At 36.3% G+C, this 18339-nt stretch overlaps 1 protein-coding gene across 3 annotated transcripts in view; it reads right to left on the bottom strand.

Annotated features, from left to right (window-relative positions):
* The window catches only part of CD86 (CD86 molecule), a 62414-nt gene extending 56041 nt beyond the window's left edge, over positions 1-6373 (bottom strand). For 2 of the 3 annotated variants that reach the window (XM_025375883.1, XM_025375881.1), the window contains exon 1: positions 6203-6344. In XM_025375883.1, the coding sequence (XP_025231668.1) occupies positions 6203-6216 (14 nt within the window). In that variant the 5' untranslated portion in view covers positions 6217-6344. Of the gene's footprint in view, positions 1-6202 lie in introns of all 3 variants that reach the window. The other variant, XM_025375878.1, reaches the window with a different exon arrangement.
* Between the last annotated feature and the right edge of the window lie 11966 nt (positions 6374-18339).

Below are 18339 nucleotides of genomic sequence, written 5' to 3'. Positions count from 1 at the left end.
TACATTCCCAACAAGCAATGGATGCATGATCCAGTTTCCCTGCATCCTGCCAGCGTTTGGTGTTGTCACTATTTTTTATTATTTTAACCATTTTTATAGGTAGGTAGTGGTTTAATTTTTTCATAAAGGCAAATGACGTTGACTGTCTTATGTGGTTGTTCACCATCTGTGTATTTTCTTTGGGGATATGTCTTTTTATATCTTTTGCCCATTTTTCTAACTGGATTGTTTGTTTTACTGTCTAATCTGATACAGGAAAATATCTCATTGGTGTTTGAATTGGCATTTCTTTAGTATTTAGTGAGAATGAACTTTGTCATGTTTATTTCTTTTTAAAACAATTACTGAATTATTAACTGCATTAATTGCTTTTGTCATTTCATAATTGCGGGTTTCTATTTCTAAATAGACTAAAAAAAGGTATCAGTGATTTCATCTGTGTTAATCACAGTACCTTAAACTATCAGACTCTTGATAAAGATTTATTGTTTAGTAGGTTGAAAATAATTGTAAGATTGGGGTGATAATCTAGGTTGGCCTTTGGGTAGCTGAGTATTTTAGGTTTATCCAGTTTTACCAGTTTCTGGCCTGTATTGACTAGTTGGTTCACTTAACCAAATATTCATTCCTTTTATTTTTACTTGATGTTTTAGTGCAAATCTGATTAATCTGATGCCTAATAATATAGAGCTGTGACATTAGGGTTGTTTGGCTTATCATATTCCTGCCACTAGAGAAAGATTAATTTTGACTCAAAGCTTTCTAAGAAAATATTTCTCTATTCCAATCTCCAATGGGTTTTTTTTTTTCCCAATCTGCTTATTGATGTAAATTATAAATGATCCCTGAAATTTCTCTTGGGCTTGTTTTCTTCTTTATATCACCAGATTCACCAGAGGCTTTACCTCTGCAAAGCCTCAAATTATAGCTTGCCTCTGAACTGATACTACAGAATAGAATCTGTATGTGTACTGAAAATCCAACATGTAAAATGACTGCAAAAATTATTTTCTTCCAGAAATCCTTCCCAAACTAGTTTTGGGTGGGAAAAATAAAGTATCGAATTTTATTTCTGGTTAGCCTTTTTTTTTTTTTAAATTTAAATTAAATTTTTTTTTTTTTTTTTAGGAATGAGAGTCTCGCTATGTTGCTCAGACTGGTCTTGAACTGAACTCCTCGCCTCAAGCCATCCTCCCACCTCAGCCTCCTGAGTCACTGGGATTACAAGCATGAGCCATTGACCTCAGCTCTGTTTAACCTTTAAAATGGAGGAAGGAAGAACTCCGGGTCTAGCTGGCTTGGCTCCAGATTATTTCCGCGGACAGCAGAGGTGAGTTTACTCCAGTGAGGAGGTCTCATTTTATCACCAGACTTTCTGCAGGAGACCATCTGTGCTGCTTCCATCTTCAGAGCTCTCCAAAGTCTACTGCCTCCACTCAACTGGGAGCGTTCTGCAAAGGTCACTGAGGGCCTCTGGACTGACATTTTCAGTCATTCTCCTACTTCGCCTTTCTGCAGAATTTGACCTGTGACTACACTCTGCTTTGTGAAATGTTTCTACTCTTAATTTAAGTGATGCAATCCTGTTTTGGTTTCTTTCCCTCCTCCCTGATGTACTTATTCACAGCTTCTTTCTCTGGCTGTATGCACTCTCGCCAAGTGTATTGGTTTGCTGGGGCTGTGGTAACGAAGTACCACAGACTGCGGTGGCTTAAACAACAAAACTTTATTTTTTTTCTGGAAGCCAGGAGTCCAAACTTAAGGTATCCACAGGGTTGGTTCTTTCTGAGGGTTGTGAGGAAAGAATGTGCTGCAAGCCTTTCTCCCTGGCTTACATGTGGATGGCTGTCTTCTTGTGTCTTCACACCGCTTTTCCACTGTGTGTTTCCCCTTCTTACAATAAGCACAATTGTCTTGGATTAGGACCCACCCTAATGACCTCATTTAAATGTTATTATCTCTGTAAAGACCCTATCTCCAAATATGACCAAATCCTGAGGTCCTGGGAGTTAGGACTTCAACATATGAACTTTGAGGGAGCCACAGTTCAACGCTTAGCATGTAGTCACTACAGTTACCTTTTATGTCACATCTCACGTGCTCAACACTGAAGCTTGGTAAATATGCTCTTTCCATGGATGCATTCTCCTCTTTCTTGCATCCATCTCCCCACTTGATTTCTTTCTTTCTTTTTTTTTTGACGGAGTCTCACTCTGTCACCCAGGCTGGAGTGCACTGGTGCTATCTCAGCTCACTGCAACCTCTGCCTCCCGGGTTCAAGCTATTCTCGTGCCTCAGTCTGCCAAGTAGCTGGGACTACAGGCCCACTTGATTTCTATGACACCACTTTTCTCCTGGGCTGCTCTAGTATCTCTAGCCTCTCCTCAGTATCTGTTGTAGATTCTTCTTCCTCATCTCCCTCCTTAAATGTCGAGGTTTTCCAGGTTCTGTCCTTGGCTTCCTCTCAATTCAGTCCTCCATCCTCTCTGCTACTGAATTGACCCACAATGAGAATTTCAGCTATCAACTGTACTTATGCAGAAGACTCTTCATGTGCCTTCCAGGCCATTCTTCTTTCTCGAACTTGCACCTGAATATCTACTTGTCTACTTGAACATCTCCATCCAGCTGCTCCACAGGCACCTCAAACTCAACACGTTAAAGAAGGAATTCACCATCTGTCCTTTCTCTCTGCCTGGCACAAACCCACTCTGCTTCCTATGCCTTCCATTTTGTGAAGGATGCCACTATGCACCTAGATCTCTCCTCCCCTCCCAGTGTCTACATCTGTCAAAAACCAAATTCTGTCAATTCTGGTGCTTAAATATCTCTTAAATGCATGCTCTCCTCTCTGATTCCACCATAACTGCCCTGGTTTCATGCCCTCACCATTTCTCCTTGGCTTACTCCAATAGTCTCCTAAATGATCGTCTTGTCACTCCAAATCAGTTCTCATTCTTCTGCCAGGGGATTTTTTTTAAAGTAAATTTTATAATGTCTCTATTTACGATTCTTCAAACTTAGGCTGTTCCTTTAGGATGATCATAGCTGGATGCCTGGACTCTGAGCTCCTTGTTCTGACCCCACCCAGTTTCATCCTCTATTATTACTCCCCATTAGGCATCTTCTCAAAGCTATACTTAAAATTCCCCCATGCATCTAAACCCCATTTGTCTATTTAATTACCCAGACCTTGAGACTTCAAACCACATTAACCTCCCATGAGTGTCTCTGAGTCATCTGCTCTCTCTTATAGTAGCTCTTTGCTCCAGGCTTCATTCCTCCTCCTAACTTGACTCTCAGTTTCCCTAACTTCACTTGGCTTTCTACCATTTGGCTTCCCACTGTGATCAGTCACTCCCTGGAGGCTGGCCTTGTCCTTGGGTACTGCTTGTTTCAGATCAGCTCCTGCATCCCAAAAGCACAACCTGGGGTTGTCCTGCCAGGCTCAGAGGATACTGAACATTTCTGCTGGAAAAAACCTTCCTCCATTCTGTTCCTAGTAAAGCCATTAAATGGTTGTATAATCTTGGACAAATCACTTTTCCTCTGTTTCTTAATCCAAACAGTAATAGTAATAAAAACTACTAACAATTCCTGAGTACTTAGCAGGACAAAGTTCTAAGCACTTTATATGGATTATCTCATTAAAATCTCACAACTACTTTATGACATATTACCATACTCCCATTTTACAGACAAGAAACTCGGAATTACAATGGTTAAGCAACTTGTCCAAAATCACATAGCTAGGAAGTTGGGGAACTGGTATTCAAACCCCAGCAGCCTGGCTTCAACGTGTGGCCACTTAGCCACTGCATTGTCTTCCCTCTCAATATGCAACTCACCCTAGAGAGTCATGCAATCACTTCTGTAAAATAAGGGAAGAGTGCTCCGGCCTGTTCTAAATATAAAATTCTATCAGAACATTGCTTTCAAGATCTAATGAGTTATGGGTAGAGTGGGTGTATTTTGAAGAGGATTCAAGAGATGACAAAAGATAAATGCAAAGGGCTAAAGCCCTAACTATGGAATCTCGCAACTTATAAATTATCACACACCACTAGATGGTTGCTTCTCTGAAAAAAAACAGCTATTTTTTTAATCTTAAATATTTAGCTTTATTTTTCTGCTTGCAGATGGGATTCAAGTTCAAAATCACACAGAAGAAAATACAAACCACCTATATTTCTGATTAATATTGTTTGTATACATCACTGTTCGTTCTGCATTTTTCCCCTTTAACTAAATATATTATGAATTATTCTACAATGGAATTTTAAATAATTACATGATATTCCATTATGGATGTTCCATAAACAATCAATCACTTGTTTTTAAACATGTAAGTTGTTTCTAAGATTTTCCTTATTAGAAACAATAGCAAGAAAAATATCCATCACTAAAACTTTACAAACATGTATTATTATATCTTAGAATAAATTCCTAAAAGGTGAATTTCTTGGTTAAAGGGCATATACATTTTAAAAAGCTTTTGATATGTATCACTAGATTATTATCCAGAAAGATGATATCTCCGTTAGTGGGCAACTAGGGTATAAATAATCCTCCCTTCTTAGCAAGATGGAGGGTTCTTGCTTACTTGCTTTTTAAAATTTAATATTTATCTCTTTCATAGAGACAAAAATGATACTTCGCTGTTGTTTTAATTTGGGTTTACCTCACCTCTTATGAGAGTAAACATTGTTTAACGGCCATTATTGGTTCATGACCAATCTTCAGGCACTCTGAAACAAAAGGAATCTTAACAAGTTCAATATAGACAGCAGCCTGTGGTTCTTTAGACCTCTGCAGACAGTGATGGCATAATTAAGTAGTATCCCCTCTATGGTACCATAAAAATTATAAATTCTGACATTCTTTTTTTCTTCATACGAGTATAACATTTCAAAATTCCATTGGAGCAAAAGGAGTCTTTACTTGAAAATTAAATTTTAATCTTCTGAAATAAAAGCAACAAAGCTTTTTCTGAAACCAGTATGCACTGGGTAGATGAAAGTTATTTCGAGTTTCAAAGAACAGTAATTATAAGTACTTAGTGACAGCTGGGCGCGGTGGCTCACGCACTTTGAGAGGCTGAGGCGGGCAGATCACTAGGTCAAGAGATCGAGACCATCCTGGCCAACATGGTGAAACCCCTTCTCTACTAAAAATACAAAAATTAGCCGGGCGTGGTGGCGCATACCTATAGTCCCAGCTACTTATGAGACTGAGGAAGGAGAATCGCTTGAATCCTAGAGGCGGAGGTTGCAGTGAGCTAAGATTGCGCCACTGCACTCCAGCTTGGCGACAGAGCGAGACTCTGTCTGAAAAATAAATAATTAAAAGTAGATAAATAAATAAATACGTAGTGACTGGTGCCAGCTGCCACCATCCAAGAGAAGGGCGGGTGTGACTCCTTCCAGGAAGTTTCCACAGCATGGAGAAACCTTCTGGCGCACAGTGAAGCGGGCAGGAAAGATTTTAGCTCTACGCCTTATGAATAGTGTGAACTTGGGCAAGTTTATTTAGCCTCTTTAAGCCACAGTTACCTCATCTGTCAAAAAGAATGATGATATCTTTCCAAAAGTCATTGTGAATAATAAAATTCAGTGAAATAACACTAGTAAAGTACACAGCACATCATGCATGTTCAATACATGGTAGCTAATTTAATCACTCTACATCCTTCCACTACCCAACCCTGCCCAGAATCTCCCATGGCCTGACTATGACATATTAACTGAGTTTTGTATTTTCTCCTTATATCTCTTTTTTCTCTTTCTTTTTCTTGATCTCTCACCCTCTATCTTCTCTATCTCATTCCTCCACCCTCAGACCAAACTGACCCTGGTAGACAAAAAACATATTCCCTGTTATTTGTCATTCTTAGGAAGATATTTTAAAAATTCCTGATTCTTCACTTAAAATCAATGACCATAACATTCAGTATTTGAATAACAAATTTACAAAACCAAAATTAGGCACCTAAAAGATATATATAACTACCACCAATAAACTGCTTTGGGCATTGCAAATAATTCTCACCTTCATGTGACAAAGATCTTTTGTAGAAAAAATAAAGGCTTCTCCACTTAGGAACTAAGTGGAGGACACACAACAAAGTACCATCTTCAACCTCAGTCTTTCACTGCAGTCTCAACTCATAACTTCTCTGCAAAGAATAAGAATTATTACTCACCACTGGGGATCCATTTTGTCTGCTTCTGCTGTGGCCTAATATCTGGAAATGACCCCACTCGTCCGTGTGTCTGTGGTAGTCCCTGTTACAGCAGCAGAGATGCAAAGCTTTCACCCTGTGCAAGCCTTCCTCGGCAATGACTGTGTACCTACCCAGCTAACTTTCTTTAAGAGAAGCTGTTCCTCTTTTTTCTACAGATTTTGACCACACTTGAGGAAGAAATTTAACCCTTTCCTTGCAGTTTAAATTCGTTGACGTAGGTCTACATCTATTAAAAAATATATAATTCAGTGGCTTGAGCTCCAGACATGACGTTAAGATGAACCTGACTAAAAAAAATCTCCCCTCTTGAAATTCCCTCAAAAAACCTAGAAAATAAAATAATTAGAAAGAGAAAACAAATCTCCACAGCTACAAAATAGAATAATCTACAGATTTTGGTAAGATAATAAAAAGTGATTCATTATGGATGTGGATTGGGAGTGAGTAGCCACCCACCCCTGCCAATTTCCACAACCAAGGTATGGAGAGTTTCACTGAGCTGGGGTGGGGGTGGGAGGTGGAGAGATGTTCTGTGAGGACTGCATAACCAAGGAGAGCAAACAGAAACTACTGCTTTTATTATTTCATTCCTACTATAGCCAAGGATTAAACTGATGAAAGAGAATATTCTGAAACAGAAGCCTGAAAAAAAGACAGCATTATAAAATTAATAGATGTCCCTAAGAGACAAACATAAAATGAATCAAGCAGAAACTATACTAGAAGATATTTCCTCGTATGAATTAAAATGGGCATCATCTAGGAACTCAAACTTTTAGTATGTCAAAGCAAAAGTTATGAAAATCGAATCTCATCCAGGCAAATCATTGTGAACATTTTAAATTCCAAAGGCCAAGCAAAAAACAAAATGAAAACATAGGATGACTACAGAGAAACAAAAACCAACTTGGCATCTTATTCAACCCTAAATGGCAAAAAATAGCAGAACAATATCTGCGGAATTTTGAGTTAGCATTATCTACCTAGATAAGATGCCAGTTAAGTGTGAACTCAATAGAAATATGTCACCAAGCAGGCAAGACAACAACTGCAACAGAAATACCATCACCAAGACAGCCTTTCTAAATAAATTATTTAAGGATATATTCCAGAATAATAAATGAATTAAAATAGAAAGGCTTAAAATGGAGAAGCCATGGCTGAAAACACCAGTGCTGAGCCTTAAAGCAAGTTAAACATGGAGAAATAAGACGAAATAATTGTGAATTAGTTTAGACCAAAATGGTAAATAAGAAAAAATTATTAGAAGTAGATAACATATATTATTTTAAGGAAGTTTAAAAATAACAGATGACATCACTGCTAACTAGAGAAAGGAAGCAAAATCAACACATTACTAATCTTCAAACAAGAAGATAGAACAATTATTATTTTATCGACTTTGATAATTTCATCTGGATTTGAGAATTTTAAAAAATGAAGATAGCAATGATATAAAATAAATTATCTATCTTCAAAATTATTGCAGAGCAGGAATGCAAATAAAATAGTATTTATAACTACATGACATATCAGAAATAAGATAAAAACATCCATGTAAACCTCATTTGTTATACATAATAAATATTAAAGGTATGGAATGTCATTTTTCAGTTTCTTGGTATCAGTGTACACACTCAAATTTCCATTTCTTGGTATCAATGTATACACTCAAATTTTTATTTAAGATAGCATAAGCATTTTCTCCTGCTATCGTAAACTTTTTAGTAGTCATTAAATAGTACATTAATAGTACATCAAGTATACACTGTGGAAGCTGACTGCAATGGCACGTATCTGTAACCCTGGCTACTCAGGAAGCTGAGGTGGAAAGATTGCTTGAGCCCGGGAGTTTGAGACCATCCTGGGCAACGTAATGAGACCTTGTCTCATACACACAAAAAAGGTATACATTGTAGAAAAATTATCTTTCTAATATCAGACAATTTTAGCTGTTCGTATTTTTATATTACAATTTTCTAATTAATATATTTAGTATATATATTTGGGAGTTTTTAGTATTTATTAGTTATCCATTGCCATATAACAAATTATCTCAAAATTTATTTCCTTAAAACAATAAATGTTTAGGGATTGGTATCCAGAATATATTATTTAAAAACCTCCTGCAACTTTGCAGAAGAAACAACAAATAATTAAAAAGTAGGCAAAAGAGTTTGAACGGACATTTCTTCAAAGAAGATATACAAATGGCCAATACTCACATGAAAAGATGCTCAAAACCACTAGTCATTAAGGAAATGCAAATCAAAACCACAGTGAACGTCAGCAAGATGGCAGAATAAGAAACCCCAGCCTGTGCTCCCTCCCACAGAGACATTAATTTAACAATAATACACAGACCAATTCCTTTTGTAAGAAATCCAGAAGCTGGCTAAGAGGCTACATCACACCAGGTGAGCAATAAAACAGCTGCACGGAAGCTAGTAAGACAATTCATGGTATACCTTCACCATAGTCTGTCCTCTTGGCACAGTGCCACATGGTTAGGAGGAAATTCCCAGTTCTTGGCTTCTCCCTGAAGAAGAAATGAGAAGACCGGACCATACATCCAAAGCTCTGACTTTTTGGCCGGGCGCGGTGGCTCATGCCTGTAATCCCAGCACTTTGGGAGGCCGAGGCAGGCAGATCACTTGACGTCAGGGTCATTTGAGACCAGCCTGGTCAACATGGTGAAACCCCATCTCTACTAAAAATACAAAAATTAGCCAGGCGTGCTGGCACCTGCCTGTAATCCCAGCTACTTGGGAGGCCGAGGCAGGAGAATTGCTTGAGTCCGGGAGGCAGATGTTGCAGTGAACTGAGATTGCGCCATCGTACTCCAGCCTAGGTGAAGAAGCGAGACTCCGTCTCAAAAAAAACAACCAAAAACAAAGTCTGACTTTCTTGGGGGCTGCCTGAGGGACTAGCCTCTGTCTCACTTGTCTTAGAGAGTTAATAGAACCCACCATACTCTAGATGCCTGGGAGACACTGAGAACAAAAAAATACTGGGTGATATATTGCTGTCCTAGAGGGTTCTTGCCACAGCAGATACGGACTGATAAGAGTTCAGTGGCCTATCCCTAAGGGACATGGAAAAGAGTGAAGCATACAACCAATATTCCTGCTTTTTGGGGAAATGGGGAAATGCCCATAGGATTGGTTTCTTTCTTGCCTGTCTTGAATCACTGGCATACTCTAGATGCCTGGGACCCCATGGAAAGAAACCAAAGAGCCGAACAGCGTGGTGATATTTCAAAGGACCTGTGGCGCAGCAGAGGCCAATACAGCTCAGTGCCCTCTTCTTCAGGAGGGCAAGAGAAGAAAAGAACATGTGTCCAGAATTCTGGCTTTTCAGGGGGCTGCCAAAGGGACTGGTTTCCATGTAGCCCCACTTAAGGCAGAGAAGGTCTAACATACACTAGAAGAGTAGGGGCTGCCAAGAACAAAAAAAGAGCTGGACAGTGTGCTGCTACTTTGGAGGACACACACTATAGAAGATAGACAACAGAGGGAGCAAGACATTATGAGCTCATAAAAGCCAGAAAATCTCTCTAATTAGGAATCTATGTGCACAAGTCCAGAGAAAACGTATCCACAGAAAATGTTTGAGAGGTCCCCAAAATCTTTAGCCAGGAGAAAGATTATGAAGGTCTTTCGCAGTACCAAGCCAGCTGGTAAAGACTGGAAGAAGTGGCTGGTTTTGTTTGTTTGTTTGTTTTGTTTTTTAAATATGCAGATACCAACACAAAGTTCTAAGAAATACGAAGAAACAGGAGAAATGGTCAAGTCAACGAAACAAAATAAATCTCCAGGGACTGATCCTAGAGAAACAGAGGTATATGAATTATCTGACAAAAAAAATTCTAAATAACTGTCATATTGATGCTCAGTGAGTTCAGGAAAGTGACGCATGAACAAATGAGAAGTTCAATCAAGATAGAAAATATTAAAAGGAACCAAACAGAAATTTTGGAACTGAAGAATGCAATTTTAACTGAACTAAGAAATTCACTAGAGGGGTTCAACTGCAGACTTGATCAAGCAGAAGAAATAATCAGCAATTCAATTACAAGTCATTTGAAATTGTCCAGAGGAGCAAAAAGGAACAACAAAAATAACAACAAAGAAAATAAGTAAAGAAAGCCTGAGAGACTTATTGGACACCATCAAACGGACCAATATATGTGTTATAGCAGTCTGAGAAAGAGAAGGGTTGGAGAGTTCATTTAAAGAAATATTGGCTGAAAACTTCTCAAATCTGAGGGAGAAAATGGACTACAGATCCAAGAAGCCCAATAGGCCTAAATAAGATGAACCCAAACAAATCCACACTGAAGCACATTATAATCAAATTGTCGAAAGTCAAAAAGAGAATTTTGAAAGCAGCAAGAGAAAAGCAGTTCATTATACAAGGACACTCCTATAAGATTAGCAATGAATTTCTTAGCTGAAACTTTGAAGAACAAAAGGGAATGGGATGGTGTATTAAAAGCGCTGAAAGAAAAGAACTAGCCAACCAAGAATATTCTCTCTGGCAAAACTGACCTTCAAAAATGAGAAATAAAGACTTTCCTAAACAAACAAAAGCAGAATAAGATAATCACTAGAGTTGCCTTTCAAGAAATGCTAAAGAGAGTCCTTCAAGTTGAAATGGAAAGATACTAAACAGCAATACAAAAACATGAAAGTATGAGAACACTTGGACACAGGAAGGGGAACATCACACACCGGGGCCTGTTGTGGGGTGGGGGAGGGGGGAGGGATAGCATTCGGAGACATACCTAATGTAAATGATGAGTTAATGGATGCAGCACACCAACATGGCACATGTATACATATGTAACAAACCTGCACGTTGTGCACATGTACCCTAGAATATAAAGTATAATAAAAATAAAAAATTAAAATTAAAAAACATGAAAGTATAAAGCTAACTGGTAAAGATAGAGATAGGTACACAATACTGTAATAATTAACAGTATTGTGTAAATCACTTAATTCTGGTATAAAAGTTAAAAAACAAAAGCATATAAGTAATTATAATTGTAAAAATATATTAATGGCTGTACATTATTAAAAATATAATTTGTGATATCAATAACAGTGTGTGTGTGGGGGAAGTAAAAGCAAAGTTTTATATGAAACTGAATTTAAGTTTTATCAGCTTTAAAAAGATAGTTATATCTGTAAGTTGTTTTATGTAAGTCCCACGATGAGCACAAAGAAAATACCTATGGAATTTCCACAAAATAAAGTTAGAAAGGTATAAAATCATGTCACTATAAAAAAATCAATGAAACACAAAGGAAGACAGCAAGAGATAAAAAGAGCAACAAGATAGCTACAACATACACACAAAAAATTTAAAATGTCGATAGAAAACCCCTTTTCTATCAATAATTTCTTTTAATATAAATGGACTAAGCTGCCCAAAGGACATAGCACAGTTGAAGGAGTTTTAAAAAAATAAGATCCAACTATGCACTGTCTGCAAGATTCACTTTAGATTTAAGAACACACATAGGCTGAAAGTATAAGGATGGAAAAATATTCCATGCAAATGATAACCAAAAGAGGGCAGGAGGAGTAGCCATACCTACAAAAGATAAAATAGACTTTATCTTAGTCTATTTGTACAACTATAGTAGAATATCTGAAATTGGGTAATTTATAAATAACAGAAATTGATTTCTTACAGCTATGGAGATTGGGAAGTCAAAAGTGCTGGCATTCGAGTCTTGTGAAGGCTTTCTTGCTGTATCCTCACATGGTGGAAGAAGGACAAAAAGAGATGAATTGCTGTGTCCTCACATGGTGGAACAGTAGAAGAGCAAAAACGGCCTAAGCTAGTTCTCTCTAGGCATTTGATGAGGCTATAATCCATCCATGAAGGCAGATATTTCATTACTTAATCACGTCCCAAGAGGCTCCACCACTTAAAACCATCACAATGGGGATTAAGTTTCAACACATGAATTTTGGGGGACATTTAGACCATAACAGAATTTAAATCAAAACTTGTCAAAAGAAACAAAGAAAGACATCATATAATGATAAAAGGTTCAGTTCACCAGAAAGATATAACAATGATAGATTTATATGCACCAACGTCAGAACACCTAAATATATGAAGCAAACACTGACAGAACTGAAGGGAGAAATAGACAGCAATATTATAATAATAGAGGATTTTAATACCCTACTTCCAATAAAGGTTAGAACATCCAGACAAAAGATCAATTAGTTAACAAGGGGCTTGATCAACACTATAGACCAAATGGACCTGATAAACATACACAGAACATTCTACCTAACAGCAGAATTCACATTTTTTCCAAGAGCACACAGTACATTTTTTTAATAGATCACATACTGGGTCACAAAACAAGTCCTATCACATTTGAGATTGAAATCATACCAAGTATCTTTTCCAATCACAATGGAATGAAACCAGAAATCAATATCAGAAGGAATATTAGAAAATTCACAAATATGTGGAAATGCAACAACATACTCTTGAACAAGTGGATCAAAGAATGAATCAAAAGGGAAATTAGAAAATATCTTGAAACAAAGAAAACAGAAACACAACATACCAAACTTTATGGAATGCAAATGTAATACTAAGAAGGAAGTTGATAACAATAAACATATTAAAAATATCTCAAATAAAAAATCTAACTCTACATGTTGGAGAACTAAAAAAAGAAGAACAAGTTAAACCCAAAGTTAGCAGAGAAAGGAAATAATGATTAAAGCATAATGGTGGCTTATGCCTGTAATCCCAGCACTTTGGGAGCCCAAGGTGGGAGGATCACTTGAGGCCAGGTGTCCAAGACCAGCCTGGGCAACATAGCAAGACCCTGTCTCTATACAAAAAAAAAAAAAGGAAGATTCAGATAAGATAAAAAATGAAATAGGAGACTTGCAATTGATGCCACAGAAATTAAAAAATATTGTAAGAGACTGCTATGAACAATTATGTGCTAACAAATTGGATAACCCAAAAGAAATGGACATATTCCTAGAAACAGAACCTACCAAAGCTGAATCATAAAGAAATAGACAATCTGAACAGACCTATAACCAGTAATCAGATTAAATCATCAATCAAAAATTTCCCATTAAAGAAAAGCCCAAGACCAGATGGCTTCACTGGTGAATTCTATCAAACATTTAAAGAAGAATTAACACTAATCCTTCTCAAACTTTTCCAAAAATTTGAAGAAGAGGGAGCACTTCCAAACTCATTTTACAAGGCCAGTGTTAACCTGACAGCAAAGCCAGAAAAAGACACTACAAAAAAAGAAAACTACAGGCCAATATCCCTGATGCAAAAATCTTCAATAAAATACTAGCAAACCATACAGTACATTTAAAGGATTATACTCTATGACCAAATGGGATTTATCCCTGGTTCAAAGATGGTTCAACATATGAAAATCAATATGGTACATCATTAAAATCATACGGTCATCTCGATAGACACAGGAAAATTATTTGGTAAAATTCAACACTCTTTCATCATAAAACCCTCAACAAACTAGGAAGAGAAGGAAAGAAGGAATTTACCTCAGCATAATAAAGGAGATATGTGACAATCCCACTGCCAGCATCACACTTAATGGTGAAAAACAGAAAGCTTTTCCTTGATGAGGAACAAGGTAAGTGTGCCTACTTCATCACTTCTATTCAACACAGTGCTGGATGCCCTAGCCAAGCAACTGGGTAAGAAAAAGAAATAAAGGGCATTCAAATTGGAAAGGAAGAAGTAACATTATCTGTGTTCACAGATGATGTGATCTTATATATAGAAAACTCTAAAGATTCCACCAGAAAAAAAAATTTTAGATCTAATAAACAAATTCAGTAAAGTTGGAAGATACAAAATCAACACAGAAAAGTCAGTTGCTTTTCTATACACTAACAATGAACAATCTGCAAAGGACATTAAGAAAATTCAATTTATAATAGCACCAAAAATTCTTAAAAACTTAGGAATATACTTAAAAAGCTAAAAGACCTATATGCTGAAAGCTACAAAGCATCAGTGAAAGAAATTAAGAAGACAAAGATAAATGGAAAGATAGCCGTCTTAGTCTGTTTTGTGCTGCTATAACAGACTACCTGACACTGGGTAATTTATAAACAATAGAAATTTATTACTCATGGTTTCACATGCTGGGCAGTCCAATAACAAGTCAGCATCTTTCAAGGGGCTTCTTGCTGCACCATCCCATGGCAGAAGGCAGAAGGGCAAGACAGGGCGACAGTGAGAGAGAACAAAAAGGAACCTAATTCACTTTTATAGCAAACTTATGGCAGTGATAACAAACCCACTCCTGTGATAATGACATTAATCCATTCATGAGGGAGGGAGTCCTCATGACCTAAAATTATCCCATTAGGCCCCATCTCCCAACACTGTTACATTGGTAATTAAGTTTCTAACAGTTGCTTTTCGGGGGATACATTCAAAGCACAGCATTTGCTATCTACATATCTTCTTTGGTAAGGTGTCTATTAAGGTTTTTGGCCCATTTTAAATCAGTGGTTCATTTTCCTATTGCTGAGTTTTAGGAGTTCTTTATATATTTTGGATAACAGTTTTTTAAAAATTAAATATGTCTTTTTGCAAATATTTTCTTCCAGTCTGTGTCTTGTCTTTTCATACTCTTGACGGTGTCTTTCACAAAGCAGAGATTTTTAATTTTAATAACATATAACTCATCAATTCTTTCATGCATTGTGCCTTTGGTGTTGTACCTACACAGTCAGGAATAGACCCAAGGTCATCTATATTTTCCTTTGTGTCATTTTCTAGTATTGTAGTTTTTCATTTTAAATTTAGGCCTATGACCCATTTTGAGCTAATTCTTGTGTGTGTGTAGATTTTTTTTTTTTTTTTTTTTTTGCATCTGGATTTCCAGTTGTTCTAGCATTATTCGTTGAAAATGGTATCTTCTTCATTGTATGCCATTTGCTCCTTTGTCAAATATCAGTTGACTGTATTTTTGTAGGTCTATTTCTGGGCTCTCTATTCTGTTCCATTGATCTATAATCTATTCTTTTACTAATACCACACTGTCTTGACTACTGTAGCTTTATAATAAGTCTTGAAGTTAGGTGTATCAGTACTCCAAGTTTGCTGTTTTTCTTCAATTTTCTAAGATTTTTAAAATATTTTCTTTTCCAAACATGTTTGCCTTAAGACATTTTTGAAATTCAGATATTTTATATATTTTGTAGTAAAAATATGGATTTTTTAATGCAACTTCTTCCAACCCCTTTTAATCTGACAAAACCCATTTCCCAACTTGAAATAAAACTTTTCTATTTTATCTTTTCTTGGTTTCCAAGATTGCAGTTTTACATGTAACTTTATGTAAAACTGACTTTACTAAGTTGGTGAGGTGAGAATGTAAATAAATCCTTTCCCTAATTTTAAGCCAATTGTTCCCTTATTATTTGTTTAATTCTAGTTTACTCCTCCACTGATTTGTGATGTTTTGTTAGTAATATTGTAAAATCTTTCATGTATGTGAAATAATATACAGTTTGGGGACAATTATGTATCATACTCTTAATTAACATAGATTTAAAGTATCTTATAATAATTTTAGTATCTATTAGGGCTATATCTTATTAATTTATTTTCAAAATCTTCAAAAGTCATAGTAATTATCCTTTCTATTTACATTCTGAAGTAAATTTATTGTATTTTAAAAAGTAGTCCCTCTTTAACTGAGTCTTTTAAGAACTTGTCAGTAAATTTTACAATTGTGCTATTATCATTTATTTTATTTTTACCCATGTTATAAACACATAATGCAGTTATAATTTTGCTTTAAACAATCAATTATCTTTTAGCACATTGAAATATAAGTAATAATAAATTTTATCTTACCCTCATTTATTCTGTTTTCAAATCTCTTCATTTCTTCATGTATATTCTAGTTTCTAACCCATATTATACATCATATTTCATCTGCTTGAAAAACTTCTTTTCTTTTAAAATTTCTTGTGGTGTATGTCTGCTGGTAATGAATTTTACCGGTATTTGTCTGAAAAAGTCTTTATTTCTCCATTGCTTCTGAAAAATATTTTTGCTGCATAAAGAATATCAGGTCAACAGTTTTCTTTCTTACAGCATTTTAAATATGTCCCTTTACTGTCTTCTTGCTTGCATGGTTTCTGGAAGAAAATGTCTGCTGTAATTCTTATTCTTGTTTTTCTATGTGTAATATCTTTTTTACTCTGGCTACTTTCAAAATTTTCTTCTTTAGTTTTTAGTGGTTGGAATCTAACATGCCTAGAAGTGAGTTTTTTGCTTTTGGTTTTTGGTATTTATACTTCACGGTGTTCGCTGAGCTTCTTAGAACTGTGGTTGGAGGTATGCTATTAATTTTAACAAATTATTGGTTATTATTTCTTCAGATATTTCTTATGTCTTATATTCTGTCTCTCTGATCCTCTTAAATTTTAATACATTTATGTTATATCACTTGGTGTTTTCCTCCAGCTCTTAGTGGTTCTATGTTTTATTTTTCATTCTTTTTCCTGTGTGCATATCAGTTTGTGTAATTTCTGTTAACCTATTTTCAAGTTCTCTTACCTTTTAAAATTGTTTCAAAATTTTATTTTTTAATTGACAAATAATAATTGTACACATAGGGTACATAACAATATTTTGCTATGCATAATGTATGGTGATCAGAAGTTCACTTTCTATTGCTCTGGTCTGATAGGCTGGTTTAAAGCATTGTTTATTTCTGTCCATGCATTTTTTTATATCTAGCATTTCTATTGATTCTCTCTTATAGTTTTTGTCTTTCTGCTGAAATTATCCATCTGAGCTTGCATGCTATTTACCTTTTCCAATAGGTCCTTTAATATATTAATTATAGCTATTTTAAATTCCATGTCAGTTAATTCCAACATCTTTGTCATATCTGTATCTGATTCTGATGATTCCTTTGTCTCTTCAAATTTTGTTATTTCTTGCCATTTTGTGTGCCTTTTAGTTTTTGTGTTACAAGCTAGATGTGCTGTATAAGATAGTAAATACTGAGATAAATATACTCTATGCTGCAGATAAACATGCCTTTCCTTCTGCAAGGCCCTTAGTAGTATGGGGATTTACATTAATTTAGTGTGGAGTTTAGTTGGATTTGAAGTTTGTTGTTAGTATCATTGACCTCAGTGCACTATAGGCTTCAAATTTCTTTAGTAATACCTATGCTAGGCTATGGGCTATTTGCCAGAGTGTTTCTCTAAATATCTGCTCCCCACTTGGCTTTGTGTTTCCCTGCTTTGTTTTGGATCTTCCCTTCATACTGCTCCACAGAATGAATTTGTCTCTTGCGACTCTCTGAGCTATATTCTGTTCTTATTTTACGTGGCTTATTAGAGTAGTTATGATGGTAGGGGACAGTTCTCAGATGTTCTGATCAGGTTTTGTAGTAGTCCATTTTCACATTGCTATAAAGAACTACCTGAGACTGGGTAATTTTTGAAGAAAAGAGGTTTAATTGATTCACAGTTCCACAGGCTGTACAAAAGCATGGCTGGCAGGCCTCAGGAAACTTGCAGTCATGGTAGAAGGTGAAGGGGGAGTAAGCATGTCCTACCATGGCAGAATGGGAGGGGGAGAGAGAGAGAGAGAGAGAGAGAGGAAGTACCACACACTTTTAAGCCATCATATATCATGAGAACTCACTCACTATCATGAAAACAACAAGGAGGAAATATTCCCCCATGATCTAGTCACCTCCCATCAGGCCTCTCCTCTAATTCAACATGAGATTTGGGTGGGGACACAAATCCAAACCATACCATTTTGCCCTTGTCCCCTCCAAAATCTCATGTTCTTCTCACATTGCAAAATACAATTATCCCTTCTCAGCAGCCCCTTAGTCTTAACTCATTTCAGCATTAACTCAAAAGTCCACAGTCCAAAGTCTCACTGGAGACGAGGCAAGTCCTTTCTGTCTATGAGCCTGTAAAATCAAAAGTAAGTTAGTGACTTCCAAGATACAATAGGGGTACAGACCTTGGGTAAATGCTCCCACTCGAAATGGGAGAAATTGG

The sequence above is a fragment of the Theropithecus gelada genome, chromosome 2 (assembly GCF_003255815.1).
Source record: "Theropithecus gelada isolate Dixy chromosome 2, Tgel_1.0, whole genome shotgun sequence".
NCBI lineage: Eukaryota > Metazoa > Chordata > Mammalia > Primates > Cercopithecidae > Theropithecus > Theropithecus gelada.
Note: the sequence above shows the minus strand (reverse complement) of the source record. Positions and strands in the feature narration are given on the sequence as shown.